This window comes from Mustelus asterias, chromosome 22 (assembly GCF_964213995.1).
Source record: "Mustelus asterias chromosome 22, sMusAst1.hap1.1, whole genome shotgun sequence".
NCBI classification, from domain to species: Eukaryota; Metazoa; Chordata; class Chondrichthyes; order Carcharhiniformes; family Triakidae; genus Mustelus; species Mustelus asterias.
The window spans coordinates 70,935,727-70,954,636 of NC_135822.1; the positions used below are offsets into that span (position 1 = coordinate 70,935,727).

At 48.9% G+C, this 18,910-nt stretch overlaps 1 protein-coding gene across 2 annotated transcripts in view; it reads left to right on the plus strand.

Annotated features, from left to right (window-relative positions):
* The window catches only part of LOC144510168 (zinc metalloproteinase-disintegrin-like MTP4), a 91,517-nt gene that overhangs the window by 49,702 nt on the left and 22,905 nt on the right, over nt 1-18,910 (plus strand). For both annotated transcript variants that reach the window (XM_078239594.1, XM_078239596.1), the window contains exons 9-15: nt 4,142-4,210; nt 8,182-8,351; nt 10,740-10,821; nt 14,055-14,185; nt 16,527-16,704; nt 16,860-16,949; nt 17,888-18,083. In XM_078239594.1, coding sequence (XP_078095720.1) covers nt 4,142-4,210; nt 8,182-8,351; nt 10,740-10,821; nt 14,055-14,185; nt 16,527-16,704; nt 16,860-16,949; nt 17,888-18,083 — 916 coding nt within the window. The remainder of the gene's footprint in view (nt 1-4,141; nt 4,211-8,181; nt 8,352-10,739; nt 10,822-14,054; nt 14,186-16,526; nt 16,705-16,859; nt 16,950-17,887; nt 18,084-18,910) is intronic.

The following is an 18,910-nucleotide window of genomic DNA, read 5'->3' on the forward strand; positions in this document are numbered from 1 at the left end:
CTTAAATAACGGGACCACATTAGCTATCCTCCAATCATAATTATGATCCTCCAAATCTTATGATCTAAGCACTCCCAGTGACAGCTAATTCCATGGTCTCAGCACCCTCTAGCCAAAAAAGTTTGTCCCAAATTTCCTGGACTATCTGATATTTGTGGCTCCTCGAGTTGGACCTCCCTGCAGAAGGGGAAGTGATTTTCTCTATCTAGCCTACTATTTTTGATTTGACTTGATTTATTATTGTCACATGTATTAGTATACGGTGAAAAGTTTTGCTTCGTGCAAGAAACAATACTTTTCACTGTATACTAATACATCTGACAATAATAAATCAAATCAAATTAAAACATAAACTGTTCAGATTTCTTTGTGACCACTGCCAACCAGACCAACCCTGAATCTCCCCCAATCCACAGAAGAGACCCCCAGCCTTTCCTGTGAAGTCGTGTCACCTCCTTCCGGGCTAATACTTGTTAATCATCTTTGCACCTTCTCCGGTCCATCAGTCCTTATTGTCGAAATGGAGCTCAGAGCTGTGTATGTGGCCCTATCTGCATCAACAGGGATGAAGTGGAAATGGTCAAGAGCTTCAGGTTTTTAGGTGTCCAGATCACCAACAACCTGTCCTGGTCCCCCCATGCCGACACTATAGTCAAAAAAGCCCACCAACCCCTCTACTTTCACAGAAGACTAAGGAAATTTGGCATGTCCGCTACGACTCTCACCAACTTTTACAGATGCACCATAGAAAGCATTCTTTCTGGTTGTATCACGGCCATGGGGTGGCACAGTGGTTAGCACTGCTGCCTCACAGCGCCAGGGACCAGGGTTCGATTCCCGGCTTGGGTCACTGTCTGTGCGGAGTCTGCATGTTCTCCCCGTGTCTGCGCGGGTTTTCTCCGGGTGCTCCAGTTTCCTCCCACAGTCCGCAAAATGTGCAGGTTAGGTGCATTGGCCAAATTCTCCCTCAATGTACCCAAACAGGTGCCGGAGTGTGGCCACTGGGGGATTTTCGCAGTAACTTCATTGCAGTGTTAATGTCAGACTACTTGTAACTAATAACAATAGGTAAATTAAATAAATAAGCATTAACTTCACTTTAACTTGGTATGGCTCCTGCTCTGTCCAAGACCGCAAGAAACTACAAAGCCCAGTCCATCACGCAAACCAACCTCCCATCCATTGACTCTGTCTACACTTCCTGCTGCCTCAGCAATGCAGCCAGCATAATCAAGGACCCCACGCACCCCAGAAATTCTCTTTTCCACCTTCTTCCATCGAGAAAAAGATACAGAAGTCTGAGGTTACATACCAACTGACTCAAGAACAGCTTCTTCCCTGCTGCCATCAGACTTTTGAATGGACCTACCTCGCATTAAGTTGATCTTTCCCTACACCCTAGCTATGACTGTAACACTACATTCTGCACTCTCTCATTTCCAAACTTGTGTTATCTGATCTCATCTACCCATCAAAATATACCGCCACATGTTTAATTCCAGTGAATTTTCCAGCTGTCTGCTCCTTCTGCCAATCTGCCCAAGTCATTGAAAATTTTGATTTGATTTGATTTATTATTGTCACATGTATTAGTATACAGTGAAAAGTATTGTTTCTTGCGCGCTATACAGACAAAGCATACCGTTCATAGAGAAGGAAAGGAGAGAGTGCAGAATGTAGTGTTACAGTCATAGCTAGGGTATAGAGAAAGATCAACTTAATGCAAGGTAGGTCCATTCAAAAGTCTGACAGCAGCAGGGAAGAAGCTGTTCTTGAGTCGGTTGGTACGTGACCTCAGATTTTTGTTGCTTTTTCTCGACGAAGAAGGTGGAAGAGAGAATTTCCAAGGTGCATGGGGTCCTTAATTATGCTGGCTGCTTTGCCGAGGCAGCGGGAAGTGTTGACAGAGTCAATTGTTGGGAGACTGGTTTGCGTGATGGATTGGGCTACATTCACGACCTTTTGTAGTTCCTTGCGGTCTTGGGCAGAGCAGGAGCCATACCAAGCTGTGATACATAGAACATAGAACATAGAAAGCCACAGCACAAACAGGCCCTTCGGCCCACAAGTTGCGCCGATCACATCCCCACCTCTAGGCCTATCTATAGCCCTCAATCCCATTAAATCCCATGTACTCATCCAGAAGTCTCTTAAAAGACCCCAACGAGTTTGCCTCCACCACCACCGACGTCAGCCGATTCCACTCACCCACCACCCTCTGAGTGAAAAACTTACCCCTGACATCTCCTCTGTACCTACCCCCCAGCACCTTAAACCTGTGTCCTCTCGTAGCAACCATTTCAGCCCTTGGAAATAGCCTCTGGGAGTCTACCCTATCCAGACCTCTCAACATCTTGTAAACCTCTATCAGGTCACCTCTCATCCTTCGTCTCTCCAGGGAGAAGAGACCAAGCTCCCTCAACCTATCCTCATAAGGCATGCCCCCCAATCCAGGCAACATCCTTGTAAATCTCCTCTGCACCCTTTCAATGGCTTCAACATCTTTCCTGTAATGAGGTGACCAGAACTGCGCGCAGTACTCCAAGTGGGGTCTAACCAGGGTCCTATAAAGCTGCAGCATTATCTCCCGACTCCTAAACTCAATCCCTCGATTAATGAAGGCCAGTACGCCGTACGCCTTCTTGACCGCATCCTCCACTTGCGAGGCCGATTTAAGAGTCCTATGGACCCGGACCCCAAGGTCCATAGAAAGAATGCTTTCTATGGTGCATCTGTAAACTGTCTGTGTAATTCCGGGTGCCAATCATTGAGGTAGATCGTGGAAAATGAGAATTCAAGCATTGGTCCCACTGGGAAACCGTTTCCCAAGTAATCAGCCGGAATTCTCCGATCTCGCCCTTGGCTGGGATTCTCCAGTCCCGCTGCAGTGAACAGAGATTTGGCGGAGCGCCACATTCTCCGTCCTTGCTGGCTGTGATGTTGGAGAATCTCCTGAACCCATACTCTCTTTTCTGTTTTTGCAGCAAGTTTGCCACCCAGTCTAACCTTGGTTAACCAGCTGTGTGGTTGGGTAACACATCCTCCTTTTACAGAAAGCACCTGCATTTTTATTTCCCCTTTCCTGGTGTCAGGGCAAACCCCAATAGCGCCGCACAGCCAATGAAATGCCCCTGAAGGGTGGTCACTGCTGTCCTGTGGGAAACATGGCGAGGATGGGTGATAAGCACTGGCCTCGGAAGTATTACCCACATCCCACACAGGAAGTGGAGATCTGAAATCTGCGCCTTCCCCAGACAAAACCAGGAGCAGACTGGCTGAAGGATGGGAAGCCAGGAAGAGCTGCTTTGGTCTTTCCAACAGTTCAATGGGATCTTTCACGTTTGTCAGAGAGGGAAGACCTCAATTTTGTCTCCCATCTGAGGGGCTGCACCTCCGACAGTGCAGCACCCCCTCAGTCCTGCAGTGGACGGTGGTCGCAATGAGAAATTGAGACAGAATCATAAAATCGCTAAAGTGCAGAAGGAGGCCATTCGGCCCATTGAGTCTGCACCGACTCGATGACAGAGCACCCCATCCTGGCAGTAACCCCACGTATTTACCCGTTAATTCCCCCTAACCTGCACATCTTGAGACACTAAAGGGCAATTTAGCATGGCCAATCCACCTAACCTACACATCTTTGGGCACTAAGGGGCAATTTAGCATGGCCAATCCACCTAACCTCCACATCTTTGGACACTAAGGGGCAATTTAGCATGGCCAATCCCCCTAACCTACACATCTTTGGACACTAAGGGGCAATTTAGCATGGCCAATCCCCCTAACCTACACATCTTTGGACACTAAGGGGCAATTTAGCATGGCCAATCCTCCTAACCTATACATCTTTGGATACTAAGGGGCAATTTACCATGACCAATCCACCTAACCAGCACATCTTTCGGATTGTGGGAGGAAACCCACACGGACACGGGGAGAATGTGCAAACTCCACTCTGACAGTGACCCGAGACTGGAATCGAACCCGGGTCCCTGGCGCTGTGAGACAGTAGTGCTAACCCACTGTGCCACTGTGCTGCCCATGGTGGAGCGCTCAGTTTCCCAGATTAAGTACGCTGATTTTGATGTGGCTGTGTGTTCTGTGTCTAATGGCTGCCTCTATCGCTCTGTTTGCCTTTCAGTTCTTGCAGTTCGGTTCGCACGATGCGGTGAAGCAAAGGGTGTTTGAGGCAGTGAATCACGTCAACCTGGTAAGTCATTCTGACACTACCAAACTGCTCCTACTGCTCCCTGACTGACGGAGAGCAACATTCTGCCCCCTGTCCCCCTCCCTCCCCTGCTTTCTATCCTTCCTGCCCCAGGAACTGATCATCCTTTCCCTGAACAATCGCTTCACTCTTCCATCTCAACATGTCCCCGAGCAGCTGCTGTGGGCAGGGTTGAATTTGAACTCATTGATTGGGGAAAGTCCACAGGACCTCCACTCCAATGTTTTGACCAGAGCCTGGAGGGCATTCTCTCTCTCTCTCTCTCTCTCTCGAGTATTCTGATCTGTACCTATCACTCTCCTCATCTCTCCCTCGGATGTGTGTTTTGTTCCGAATCCCAATATGCAAGAGTGTCCCAACTTGAAACACTGGTTTGTCGTGGTGTATATTTGTGTGGGTTAATGTTCGGGACAAGATAGATACAACCCCATGCTGTCTTTGTGTAAACAATTAATAAAGAATATTCATAAAAGTAAATGGAAAGCACTCAACAAGACAAGACTATAATACAAAGTGATACTTCAGAGTATGAATGATTAAGCACACTGTCTCCCTGAGATTACCTTTCATTCCCAAACTATATCCACAGTCCCCTGAACTCACTGAGACATGCTTTTTCCCAAACAATATCTAATTTTGCAACCCTCATCCTTATTTCTTGATGGCATGAGTCAAATCCAGTTCATAGTTACCACACGGTCCAGCCGAGATGACCAGGTTAGATTGGGTTAGATGAACTGCATTTTTCCCAGTAACAAGATTAGCAGGCATCTGGACGGAATCAGGTGTAAATTGCCCTCTTTGTAGAAACAGCTTACCTCGATGACTGGGTCAGTGATGATAGGACTGCATCTTGCAGAGGAGAATATCTACAATCCGCTGTATCTGTAACTCTTGGATAGCTCAGGCTGTCTGAAGGTTTTGGTCTGTTAGTTGGAAGCTCGCCTCTCGAGCTGTCGGATGTACTGGCCTGCCTCCCTCTGAAGGTGCTGGCAATTCTACCATTTTTTGCCTCTTCGATGTTTCATTCTGGAGATTTGGCTGTCTGCATCTCTCAAACTCCTTGACTCTAGAAGTTAGCACGTGTACACCTCCACTAATTTCTCAGTCATCGAGGTAAGCTGAACACCCCAAACCTAGCCGACCACCTTCACTCGTTGACCTGACCAGGTTCAGCCTGAGATTGAGATGTTGCTTGTGCTTTGTTGGAGTTTTAATCAGGCCAGAGAGAGGTTCCATTGCGGAGCTCAGTCCCGGTCCATACCCTTTGTGAATGCGTCGCTGAGGTGTTCCTGTAACCCCGTGTGAGGTGTTCAGATCTCACCCTGAGTTGGGTATCTGTCTGGTCATTCACTGGGAAGGGCAGGAAAGAAATGGGGAATTGCCGCTGCACTGTGCAACCTTCCGAGAGTCGGGCACATCCCGAGGAGAGGACGAGGAGGGACTGGATACAGTGTCTATCTGTGCTGCAACCAGTGTGAAAGTATAACTGACTCTGCGTTCAAATGGGGGAAATATTCCTCACCATGGACGGACAGCACTTGACCGCCCAGTCACATCAGGAAAACTAACTTTCTGAAGCCATTGAGAAAGGAAGAATTTGTATTTCTTAGAATCATAGAATCCCTGGAGTGCAGAAAGAGGCCATTCGGTCCATCGAGTCCGCACCCACAACAATCCCACCCAGGCCCTATCCCCATAACCCCACACATTTACCTTAGCTAGTCCCCCTGACACTAAGGGATAATTTAGCATGGCCAATCCACCTAACCGGCACATTGTTGGACACTAAGGGGCAATTTAACACAGCCAATCAACCTAACCTGCACATCTTTGGAGAAGGCACAGTAAGAAGTCTCACAACACCAGGTTAAAGTCCAACAGGTCCTGATGAAGGGGCAGCGCTCCGAAAGCTCGTGCTACCAAATAAACCTGTTGGACTTTAACCTGGTGTTGTGAGACTTCTTACTGTGCCTATCCCAATCCAACGCCGGCATCACCCACATCATCTTTGGAATGTGGGAGGAAACCAGAGCACCCAGAGGAAACCCACGCAGACATGGGGAGAACGTGCAGCCTCCACACAGACAGTGACCCAAGTCAGGAATCGAACTGGGGTCCCTGGCGCTGTGAGGCAGCAGCGCTAAGACTGCCACCGTGCCGCCCACAATCACAAGACATCTCGAAGCAGTTCACAGCCGATGAAGGGTTTTTGGGATGTAGTTGTTACTGTGATGTAAGTGGCTACAGAGTGAACGACTATGATTTGGTGTATCAATCAAACTCTTAAGTACAAATGTGCAGCCTGTACAATGTACTGGAATGCCACAGAAATTGTTTGCCACTCTGCATGCTAGACCTGCTTGCCTGCCTGGGCCCGTCACACAGAAGGCTCCTGCTGAGATGTTTCCGATTACAGAATGTGTCTGTTAAAGAAGCCTTTGTACTCTTCCTTATGTTAACAGCAGCAAGTAATCATTAACTACTTGTAACTCAATACCAATAAACAGGAAAGGGTACAGGCGGAGAGAGAGCCAGCTGCATCCTAAATCTTAACATATCTCTCGCCAAAACCACACTGACCCTGGGTCAGGGATCCTCTCAGCTCACTGTGCGACTGACACATTAACCCCCAACGTGCCAGACCATTCCACCACAGGCTGTTCTCCGTAACTCGAACTTGCTTCGTCCCTGCCACTTTCTGACAACTTGGCGTGTCAACCTTCTGGGCACCGTGCCAGTGGTGCCGATGGGAAAACCACCGGCGCTGCAGCCAAAGGGGAATGGTGCTGGCTGGGTGGGGCGATGGTCCACGCATTTCCATCCGCAGTGCTGTTCTAACCTTGCTGCTGTTGGGATGGAGGGGAGGGGGTATCGGTCTGCTGTGTAGATTGTGAAGGGGAACACAGGAACATCTCTGGAGCCAGTCAGAACCATCGCCAACACCTTCGCAACATTCCCCACTTCCTGCTGTTTTCTCTATTTAACTTGCTTTATATGATGTGGGTGTCACTGGCTAGAATCATAGAACCAATACAGTGTAGAAGGAGGCCATTCGGCCCATCGAGCCTGCACTGACAACAATCCCACCCGGGCCTTATCCCAATAATCCCACGTGTTTACCCTGCTACTCCCCCTGACACTCGGGGCAATTTAGCATGGCCAATCCACCTAACCTGCACCTGGGAGGAAACCAGAGCACCCGGAGGAAACCCACGCAGACACGGGGAGAACATGCAGACTCCGCAAAGACAGTGACCCGAGGCTGGAATTGAATCCGTGTCCCTGGCGCTGTGAGGCAGCGGCACTAACCATTGTGCCACCGTGCCGCCCTCTCTCTCCACGTCGCTGCCCTCTTTAGAGATTGTCCTTGAAACTTTCCCCCTTTGACCAAGCTTTTGGTCATCTCACACAGACATGGGGAGAACGTGCAGACTCCACACAGACAGTGACCCAAGCTGGGAATCGAACCCAGGTCCCGGGCGCTGTGAGGCAGCAGTGCTAACCCACTGTGCCACCATGCCGCCAGCCTTTCTTATATTCATAGAATCATAGAATCTTACAGTGCAGTAGGAGGCCATTCAGCCCATCGAGTCTGCACCGACTACAATCCCATCCAGGCCCTATCCCCGTAACCCTGTGTATTTACCCCTGCTAATCCCCCTGATACGAAGAGGCAATTTAGCATGGCCAATCCCCCTAACTCACGCGTCTTTGGAGTGTGGGAGGAAACCGGAGGAAACCCACGCAGACACGGGGAGAACGTGCAGACTCCGCACAGACAGTGACCCAAGCTGGGAATCGAACCCGGGTCCCTGGCACTGTGAGGCAGTACTAACCACTGCGCCACCAGCAGTTCTTATACTCCGTGAGTAGGGACCAGACAGCACTATTAGCTCGAAGCATTTCAATTCAACGTTGAAAATACTGATCGCTCTTCTCCTTTTCCACAGCTTTACCAACCTTTAAGAACACACATTGCTCTGATTGGTCTGGAGATCTGGTCAACCGGAGATAAAATATCCGTGGAAAAGGATTCTGGTAAAACTCTGAATAACATTCTGGAGTGGCGGAGAAAACAGCTGCTCCCAAGGAAACAACACGACAACATCCAATTTATTACGTAAGTCTTGTTGTCACCTTGAGGAGCCTCGCTCCCAGATTGATTGCGGGGATGAAAGGGTTGGCATATGAGGAGAGATTAAACAGTTTGGGCTTGTACTCGCTGGAGTTTAGAAAGATGAGAGGGGGATCTGATCGAGGTGTATAAAATTTTAAAAGGGATTGATAAGGTCAATGTAGACCGTGGCACAGTGGTTAGCACTGCTGCCTCACAGCGCCAGGGACCCGGGTTCAATCCCAGGCTCGGGTCACTGTCTGTGTGGAGTTTGCACATTTTCCCTGTGTCTGCGTGGGTTTCCTCCGGGTGCTCCGGTTTCCTCCCACACTCCAAAGATGTGCGCATTAGGTTGATTGGCCGTGCTAAATTAACCCTTGTGTCAGGGGGATAGCAGGGTAAATACTTTTAATTAACTTATTTATTAGTCACAAGTAAGTCACAATTAACACTGCAATGAAGTTACTGTGAAATTCCCCTATGAGAAAAGTTATGAGGGGTTACGGGGATAGGGCCTGGATGGGATTATGGCCGGTGCAGACTCGATGGGTTGAATGGCCTCCTTCTGCACTGTAGGGATTCAATGATTCGATGATTCTATGTTTCCTGATATGGGGCAATCTAGGACAAGAGGTCACAGGGATAGGTCGAGAGGCAGTAGATTTAAAACTGAGATGAGGAGGAACTACTTCTCGCAGAGGGTGGTGAATTTGTGGAACTCGCTGCCCCAGAGCGCGGTGAAGTCTGAATCATTGAATGGTTTCAACAAGGAGATGGATACATCTCGAATAAAGAAACAGGTTCAAGAGATATGGGGAACAGGTGGGGAGGTGGATATGAGACGAGGGGCGAGAAGGCCATGGTCTGATTGAATGGCGGAGCCGGCTCGAATTGCCTACTTCTGCTCCTAATTCCTATGTTCCAATATTTGCTGCCATTGTGAAGGATGATGGCAGTGTTGTGATGTGGACAGGGATGTGTGGCAGCATTGCTGTGACAGTGAACCACTCGTCCCCTTCACCAGGTCCCTGAAAAACCCATGGGAAATGAAAATATGTGACTCTTTTTCAATGAGACGTTAATTAAGCTGTGAAGAAACGCGGGTGACAGATAATATTCTGAGCACTGATAAAGAGAGACCGCTGGATAAAGGGTTTGAGATGGTTTTCGCAGGCAGGCATGTGCAATGCTTTAGTTAGCGTAGGGATGTAAAATGCGGTGAGCCTTTCAAAATTCCATTGAGTTTGGTGGGAATGGAATATCCCGCTGGCAGGGTGGTACGGAAAAGTTGGAGTATGGCTTGAACACAGAACTCTGTGTCTCAGATGCAAGCGTGCGATTGACTGAGCCACAGCTGGCTGACACTCGGAGTCAGTCTGGTCGATCGTGCTGAATCGAGATCAGTACTGGAGCAGAGTGGCCAAGGGTCACCTTGGCTTTGGTGCCTGCTGTATTTGGGGTGTAAATTCTGCCCAATGTTCACCACCCAACTCAAGGGTGAGAAGTCAATCCATTCCCAGTGCTGTCACCTCTCCGCCTCAAGCAAAACCATTTCTGAAAAAACCAATCTGAGAATCCCCACAGTGTAGAAGGAGACCATTCAGCCCATCAACTCAGCCCCGACTCCCCAACAGACTATCTTACCCAGGCACTATCCCTGTAACCCCACAAGTTAACAATGGTAATACATCTAACCTACATGTCTTTGGTGACTAAGGAGCAATTTAGCATGGTCAACATACCTAATCTACACATCTTGGGACACCAAAGAACAATTTAGCATGGCCAGACCACCTGAAGCGTAGGAGGCTGAGGGGTGATCTTATAGAGGTCTATAAAATAATGAGGAGCATAGATCAGCTAGATAGTCAACATCCTTTCCCAAAGGTAGGGGAGTCTAAAACTAGAGGGCATAGGTTTAAGGTGAGAGGGGAGAGATACAAAAGGGTCCAGAGGGGCAATTTTTTCACTCAGAGGGTGGTGAGCATCTGGAACGAGCTGCCAGAGGCAGTAGTCGAGGCGGGTACAATTTTTGTCTTTTAAAAAGCATTTAGACAGTTACGTGGGTAAGATGGATATAGAGGGATATGGGCCAAACGCGGGCAATTGGGACTAGCCTAGAGTCAAGTTGGGTCAAAGGGCCTGTTTCCATGCTGTCAACCTCTATGACTCTATCTTTGGAGTGTGGGAGGAAACTGGAGCACCCGGAGGAAACCCACAGAGACATGGGGAGAACGTGTAAATTCCACACAGACAATGACCCAAGCCAGGAATCGAACCCGGGTCCCTGGCGCTGTGAGGCAGCAGTGCTAACCACTGTGCCGCCATTAAGACCTGTTATTGATGAGACAGTTACTTATTGAGTCAACATACTTGGTGTTTCTCTTTCTCCAGTTACGTGGACTTCACCGGAGACACAATCGGTTTGGCACAAGTGAGTGCAATGTGCACTGGAAGTTCTGGAGCTATCAACCAAGTAGGTTCCACAGTTCATTCTTTTTGTCATGTGACGGAATAGGCAGGGAGTAACTGTTCCAATTCCTGAAAGGGTAGAGGACAGGAGGGCGCACTTTTCAAATAATTACAAAAAGATGTTGTCGGGTCCATTCATTCCTCTGAACAGACATGGGGACTGTACTTGGTACGATTTTTGAAATGAATACCTCTTATTGAACAGAGCTTAAGAAATTTAACTTGACAAAAGCCAAAAAGAGAAAGCAAACTCTGAGGCTGGCTGCGAAGCCAGTCGCTGAGCTGAGTTTGAACAGGATCTTGGAGACCAACTGCATAAACACACACTAAAATCCAAACTATATCTCAACCCTTATCTCGTTATCGTCAGTGTCCTTCCCATGCTGTCTCTGGCTGGCAAACAGGTCTTGCTGCTGCTGTTGTTTGCCTGATGTGTACCCTTCAGGAATGCAGCCAATTTTTAGCTAATCCAGCATGCCTTCTGAGTTTTAAAATGTAGTCAAGTTAGCTTTGTTAGTTAACCCTGACAGTCTAACATGTATTTGCATCAGCAGAAATGTGTTAAATGAAGTCTTTGCGAACAGGGCTAAACATACATAGGATCCCTCAGATGTGAAAGTGGTAGGAGGAAGTACTTTCCTCAGACAGAGAGTGGTTAGGGTTTGGAACACACTGCCTGGGAGTGCGGCAGAGACTGGTTCAATTGATTGAAGCATTCAGAAAGACTGTTATCTGAAAAGGAAGAGTAAGCTGGGTCAGGGGCAGAAGGTGGGAGAATGGAACCTGGTGAATTATTCATTCGGAGAACCAGTGCAGGCACAATGGGTCAAACGGCTTCTTCCTGCACTGTAACTATTCTATGAATAGGCTTAGGAGGGCTGAATGGTCCAATCCAAATCTTATGATTGGTCCTAGCGTCATTCAAAATGAACGAAATAAATTATTTAATCCCAGGCTGTGGTCCTCCTTCGATCATTATGTTGATTGCTGGCCTGAACAGCGAGGTTTGGTCAGGACCTAGTCGATATGTTCCTCAAGCCATCAACAGGGTGGATATGGTGTGCTTTGAGAATGATCCTCTCGCAGTGTGGTTCACCCAGTGTGATCTGTGCATCCTGATGCGTCAAACATTGCGACATTGTTGAGGAACTGACACGCAGGGAATTTCTTACATGGTAAGAAATGAGAAAATGCTGATCTGCAAAGAGACCTGGGTGTCCCCGTCAATAAGTCACTGAAAGCTCACATGCAGCGACAGAGAGCTATGAGGAATGTTAGCCTTTATCACAAGAGGGTTTGAGTACAGGAGTAGTTTGGTCTTGCTTCAATTGTATAGGAGCTTGATTAGACCACTCCGGGAGTACTGTGTACAGTTTTAGTCCCCTTGCCTCAGAAAGGATATTATTGCCAAAGAGGGAACAACAAAGGTTCAGCAGAATTGTTCCGGGGATGGTGGGACTGTCTTATGAAGAGAGATTGCGGAAACTGGGCCTGTATTCTCCAGAGTTCCACATAATGAGAGGAGATCTCATTGAAACCTCCAAAATACTTAAAGGAATAGACAGGGTAGATGCAGGTAAGATGTTTCCCTTGGTTGGGGAGTCCAGAACCAGGGGACACAAGATGGCAGCTCACCACCACCTTCTCAAGGGATGGGCAATAAATGCTGGTCTAGCCAACGACGCCCACATCCTATGAATGAGTAAATAAATAAAACCCTCGTTCACCCTCAGTGCTTGATTTGAGAGTTCCACAACCACAGCCTGCTGCTTTTGATCCACACAACAAAAGTCTGCATTAAAATAGCACCATTAACATGGGTGGCATAGTGGCTTAGTGGTTAGCCCTGCTGTCTCACAGCGCCAGGGAACCCAGGATCAATTCCAGCCTGTCTGTATGAAGCTTGTGGAGTTCTCCTCCCTGTCTGTGTGTATTTCCTCTGGGTGCTCCGGTTTCCTCCCACGCTCCAAAGACATGCGGGTTAGGTGCATTGGCCATGCTAAATTTCTCCTTAGTGCCCAAAGATGTGTAGGTTCATAGGGGATTTTCACAGTAACTTCATTGCAGTGTTAATGGAAGCCTACTTGCGACACCAATAAATAAATACGGTTAGATGGATTAGCTACAGTAATGTGAGGTTGTGGAGATAGGGCTGAGGAGAGGGCCTGGATAAGGTACTCTGTCAGAGAATTGGTCCATACTCAATGGGCTGAGTGGCCTCTTCTGCACTGTAGGGATTCTATGAACATGGCGAAAAATCCCATGGTGCATCACTCGAGAGTGTGACAGACAAAATCTCATACGTGAGTCACGTGATAAGCTCTGATGGCAGATAACCAAGCGTCTAGTCAGAGGGGTAAGATCTAAAGCCGAAAGAGAAGGTAGAAGGGGGTCAGGGAAGGAATGTCAGAGCTCAGGGTCCAGTAAGATGAAGGCATGGGACTAGTGCAAGAGGTCAGTGTTGTAGGAATGCCGAGGCCCCAGAGTGTTATCGAGCGGGAGGGGGTTTCAGAGAAGGGATGAGATATTCAAAATGCAGTCATTGCTGGACAGGGACCAACATAGCCTCCCATCCATTGACTCTGTCTCCACTTCCCGCTGCCTCGGCAAAGCGGCCAGCAGAATTAAGGACCCCATGCACCCCGGGCATTCTTGGATACAAAAGCCTGAGGTTGCGTACCAACTGACTTTTGAATGGACCTACCTTGCATTAAGTTGATCTTTCTCTACACCCCAGCTGTGACTGTAACACCACATTCTGCACTCTCTCATTTCCTTCTCTATGAACGGTATGCTTTGTCTATATAGCGCGCAAGAAACAATACTCCCACTGCATCTCAATACCATGTGACAATAATAAATCAAATCAAATCACAAGTCCGTCAGACCTGGCTCTGATACATGTCAAGGTGCACAGCAACTGATGGGTGAGCTAAGGTTTACCGAGGAGGGAAGTGAGAGAGGATTGAAATTGTGGAGACTGAGTGTAACCAAAGAGAAGGTGAGGGACTCCACAGTGGATGAGCTGGGGTGGCGATGAGGGAGGTGGGTGATACCATCCTTGAGGTGGCCCCACATGACCATGGGCATGGATGTAAGATGGACAGGTGAAGCAGCATGGAGACCGAGTGTATTGTCATTGTTGAACAGGAGCCAGGGTGGGATGTTCCCATCAGCTGGCATTGAACTCTCTGACCTGTTGGACGCAGAGCTCTTACATGGTGAACTTCTTTCTAGGACCACGCGAGTAATGTTCATGGAGTCGCATCGACAATGGCCCACGAGATGGGCCATAACCTGGGTATGAATCACGATGACAGCTCTTGCTTGTGCAGTTCCCAAAACTGCATTATGTCGCCGGTTTTGACGTGAGTGTGATTAATTTCCCTTCCTTGGCGAAGACATATTGAGGTAAAAGATTGTCACTCGGCAACATTGCAAAGGGGTGGGACGGGGGGGGGGGGTTGGATGGAACCTGTGTGTTTACAGCTCTCCGACACTGAACAGCCAGACTCCTTCACACCCGCACTGCCCTATCAACAGAAACCTCTATTCTTCACTGACTGGTGAACAAAAGGCCGCCACAGACAATGGCTGATGAATGGGTGTCATCTTAGTCCAGAGCGAAAGAGTTGGGACAGCTGAACCACCCCTGTTTGGTACAATTCCTTTGCAACACGACCATTGCATTTGGACAGGAATTGATTTATCCCACTGCAGAATCTGGGAATAAGAGGAAAATTTCACCAAATGCTCTGGAAAAGCCCACCCCCTTCAGTGCACCCTTACATCATAGAATCCCTGCAGTGCCATTGAGCCCATCGAGTCTGCCCCGACCACAATCCCACCCAGGTCTTATTCCCGTAACCCCACATATTTACCCTGCTAATCCCCCTGACATTAAGGGCCAATTCAGTACGGCCAATCAACCTAACCCGCACATCTTTTGGAGTGTGGGAGGAAACCGGAGCATCCGGAGGAAACCCACACAGACACGGGGAGAACGTGCAGACTCCACACAGACAGGAACCCGAGGCCGGAATTGAACCCAGGTCCCTGACGCCCTGAGGCAGCAGTGCTAACCACTCTGCCACCCTGCCTGTACATGCCTGTATATCTCCTGCACGGCGGGTGTTTAGTGTTCTTGTACCTGAGTGGACAGTCTTTTACTCTGAGGTGGGGTGGGTAATGTATCCAGCAGATCCTGAATATCCAGCCTGCTCAGATTCCGTCTTCATTGCGTGACCTGGCTGGGGTCCTGTTCACCCTCAGGTTTTTGGGAAGTCCCTGTGGTTTCGAACATGGCTGCCTATCCGAAGCAGAGCGATGGTGGAATGTACAAAGTGCTGGAAAATTCTCAGCAGCATCCGTGCAGACAGAAACACAGTTAACATCTCGAGTCCAAGACGACGACTCTTCAGATCAGATGCTGCTTGGCTCTGCTGAGATCTTCCAGCACTTTCTGTCTTTATTTCAGATTGGCAGCGTCTGCAGTATTTTAATTTGATTTTAGATTTTTCTCCCCATGCGTCCTTGGGATGTGGGTGTCACTCGTTATGCATAGAATCCCTACAGTGCAGAAGGAGGCCATTCGGCCCATCGAGTCTGCACACAATCCCACCCAGGCCCTATCCCCGTATCTCCACATATTTACCCGGCTAATCCCCCCGACACTCGTGTTAATTTATCATGGCCAATCAACCTAACCCGCACATCTTTGGTCTGTGGGAGGAAATCGGAGCACCCGGAGGAAACCCACGCAGAGACACGGGTAGAACGTGCAAACTCCACACAGTGTGATGTTTATTGCCCATCCCTATTTGCCCCTTGAGAAGATGGTGGTGAGCTGCCTTCTTGAACTGCTGCAGTCCCTGGGGGGTAGGTACACCCACAGCGCTGTGAGGGATGGAGTTCCAGGATTTTGACCCAGCCCCAGTGAAGGAATGGCCCGCTATATTTCCAAGTCAGGACGGTGAGTGGCTTGGAGGGGAGCCGTGTTCCCATGTATCTGCTGCCCTTGATCGTAGATAGTAGGATGGTGGGATCCAACTGAAGGTATGAATGGCAGAGTTTGATGGCCTGGTGTAAAGGTAGAGTTGGGAGCAGGATGGCAGTCTGATGGACAGATTCAGGACATAATGGGGAAGTATAATTCTGGAAGGATACAGATCCAACTTTAGCTGCAGGAGTCAACCCATTTGCACAGTTTGTCCTGTGTGTGAATTGTCAGACAGAACAGGAGAGTTGCATTTTCGCCGTGACGACACTTCTTTATTCACTCCTGGGACATGGGCGTCGCTGGCTGGGCCAGCATCTATTGCCCATCCCTCGTCGCCCCAGGGCAGTTGAGAATCAACCACATTGCAGCGGCTCTGGAGTCACATGTAGGCCAGACCGGGTAAGGACGGCAGATTTCCTTCCCTAAAGGACATTAGTGAACCAGATGGGTTTTTCTGACAATGGTTTCATGATCATCAGTAGATTCTTAATTTCAGATATTTTTTATTGAATTCAAATTCCACCATCTGCCGTGGCGGGATTCGAACCCGGGTCGCCAGAACATTAGCTGAGTTTCTGGATTAATAATCTCGTGATAGTACCATTAGGCCATCACCTCACAAATAGTTCATTGACTATGAGGTAGCTTTAGGATATGTTGAGGACGTGTAAGTGCGTGTAGACTATAAATTCTTCCTGTTCTTGTTACAGCCCGACATTACCGTCAGAATTCAGTTCCTGCAGTCACCAGCACTTCCAGAGTTTTGTTGTCACCCATACAGCCTCGTGCCTACGTGACCTTCCCCGCCAAGATGACATTGTGTCAAAGCCACTGTGTGGTAATCACTTCTTGGAGAAAGGGGAAGAGTGTGACTGTGGTGATCCAGAGGTAAGCTCCTCGCTTTAGTTCCCTAACCGAGAGAAACGGTGGTGTAATTTCTCCACCTTCTCCTTTCTCTCTGGGAGGCAGACATTCCATCCTGTCATGTAGCCAGCGCGTACGAGCAATGGTGTTTGACCCTTCCATTGTTCTGATACCCACAGGACTGCCAGAACCCCTGCTGTGACGCTAAGACCTGCCAACTGCATGATGGAGCGCAGTGTGCGGACGGGGCATGTTGTCAGGAATGCAAGGTACCTTCAGTTCCCTTCGTTTCCTTCTTTCTGCTCAACACATTCTCTTGGACTTCCTCAACCTCCCCACAGTCCAGAATCAGGCCATCTACAAAATGCACCCTGCTCCCCCCCCCATCACAATTAGCAAATGCTAAACTAAGTTGGGAGCTCAATAAGGTCGCCTTCATGGGATGATTGACCTAACCTGATGGCAGGCCGCTTGTTCCGTTCTTGGTTGGCACAGTGGCACAGTGGGTTAGCACTGCTGCCTCACAGCGCCAGAGACCTGGGTTCGATTCCCGGCTTGGGTCACTGTCTGTGTGGAGTCTGCACGCTCTCCCCGCGCCTGCGAGGGTTTCCTCCCACACTCCAAAGATGTGTGGGTTAGATGGATTAGCCAGGCTAAATTGCCCCTTGGTGTTAGGGGGATTAGCTGGGTAAATGCATGCGGTTGCAGGGATAGGGCCTGGGTGGGATCGTTGGCGGTGCAGGCTCGATGGGCCGAGTGGCCTCCTGTAGCTATTCTAGGATGGCTGAGAGCTTTCGGCTCACACTCTGGAACTGGAAAGGGTGTGAGACTGGTAACCGATTTCAGGGAGCAGTGTCACGGATTGGGAGTTGCAAACGGTGCTCGTAGTGAAGCGCGCATTCTATGTGCTGATCCATTGTGCACGTTCCCAGATTCCCAATGAAATTCCTCTTGGGAAAAGAACCAGGAAACCCGGTGGGTTATTAGACCCGGAAGCGGATTCTTGTTGTTCGATGACCATTCTCAGTCACTGAAACTTGGGATTCCCATTCAGGTTCTTCTGTGAATACTCTTGCTCAGTTGCGAGCCTATCTCCCTCTCCAACCCCGTCGTGATAACAAGAATCCCCAGGAAAGCCTAGGTATGAGCTGAATGCAACCGGCACAGAAAGAGTTCAGGAACCTGCGTTCTTTTCTTGTTTGTTTAGTTTAAAGCAGCTGGTTCGATGTGTCGGAGACAGAAGGACGATTGCGACCTTGCAGAGAGTTGCGATGGCAAGTCCAGCCAGTGTCCAAGGGACACGTTCCGCCTGAACGGGTCTCCCTGCAGGAGAAATGCAGGTTTCTGTTACAATGGAAAGTGCCCATTTCACCAGGAACAGTGTCTCTCCCTGTGGGGAACAGGTAGGTGACACCCTTGGGAACATGTCATTCTCTCAATGCCTGAATACACCCGGAGTGTGGGCCGCTGCTCAGAGGAACTAGCAGCAGGGCGAGGCTATTCAGCCCACCGAGCCTGCCCCATCATTCACTGAGATCATGGCTGATTTGATTCCGGCCTGACCTCTGTTTCCCTGTCTGCTCCCCATACAGTTCAGAGGGGCAATTAATTGGGGCTATTCTCGAACTCGTTCGAGGCAGATTTCCATGACTGCCGTTAGTCACACCCAGACCTGTTGGTGAAGTCAAAAGCAGAACTTCCCTTTATTTAGAGAGTTTTTAGATTTGATCAGTCTCACAGCTCCTCTCCCACACAGCTCAGTGTCCCAGCCATCCCCCATTTATAAATGCTCAGGTATAACTAATACCATCATCCCAAACAAAACTGAAGACAATGGAAATCAGGGGGAAAAAACTTCTGCTGATTATTGAGTGTCTTTAAGACAGAGATAGATAGGTTCCTGATTAACAAGGGGGTCAGGGGAAAAGGCAGGAGAATGGGGATGAGAAAAATATCAGCCATGATTGAATGGCAGAGCAGGCTCGATGGGCCGAGTGGCCTCATTCTGCTCCTGTGTCTTATGGTTAGAGTCATACCCGGCACAAAGAAAGATGGTTGTGCTTGTTAGAGGTCAATTATCTCAGCTGCAGGAGTTCCTCAGGGTAGTGTCCTCGGCCCAACCATCTTCAGCTGGTTGACCTTCTTTCCATCATAAGGTCAGAAGTGGGGATGTTCGCCGATGATTACACAATGTTCAGCACCATTCGCGATTCCTCAAATACTGAAGCAG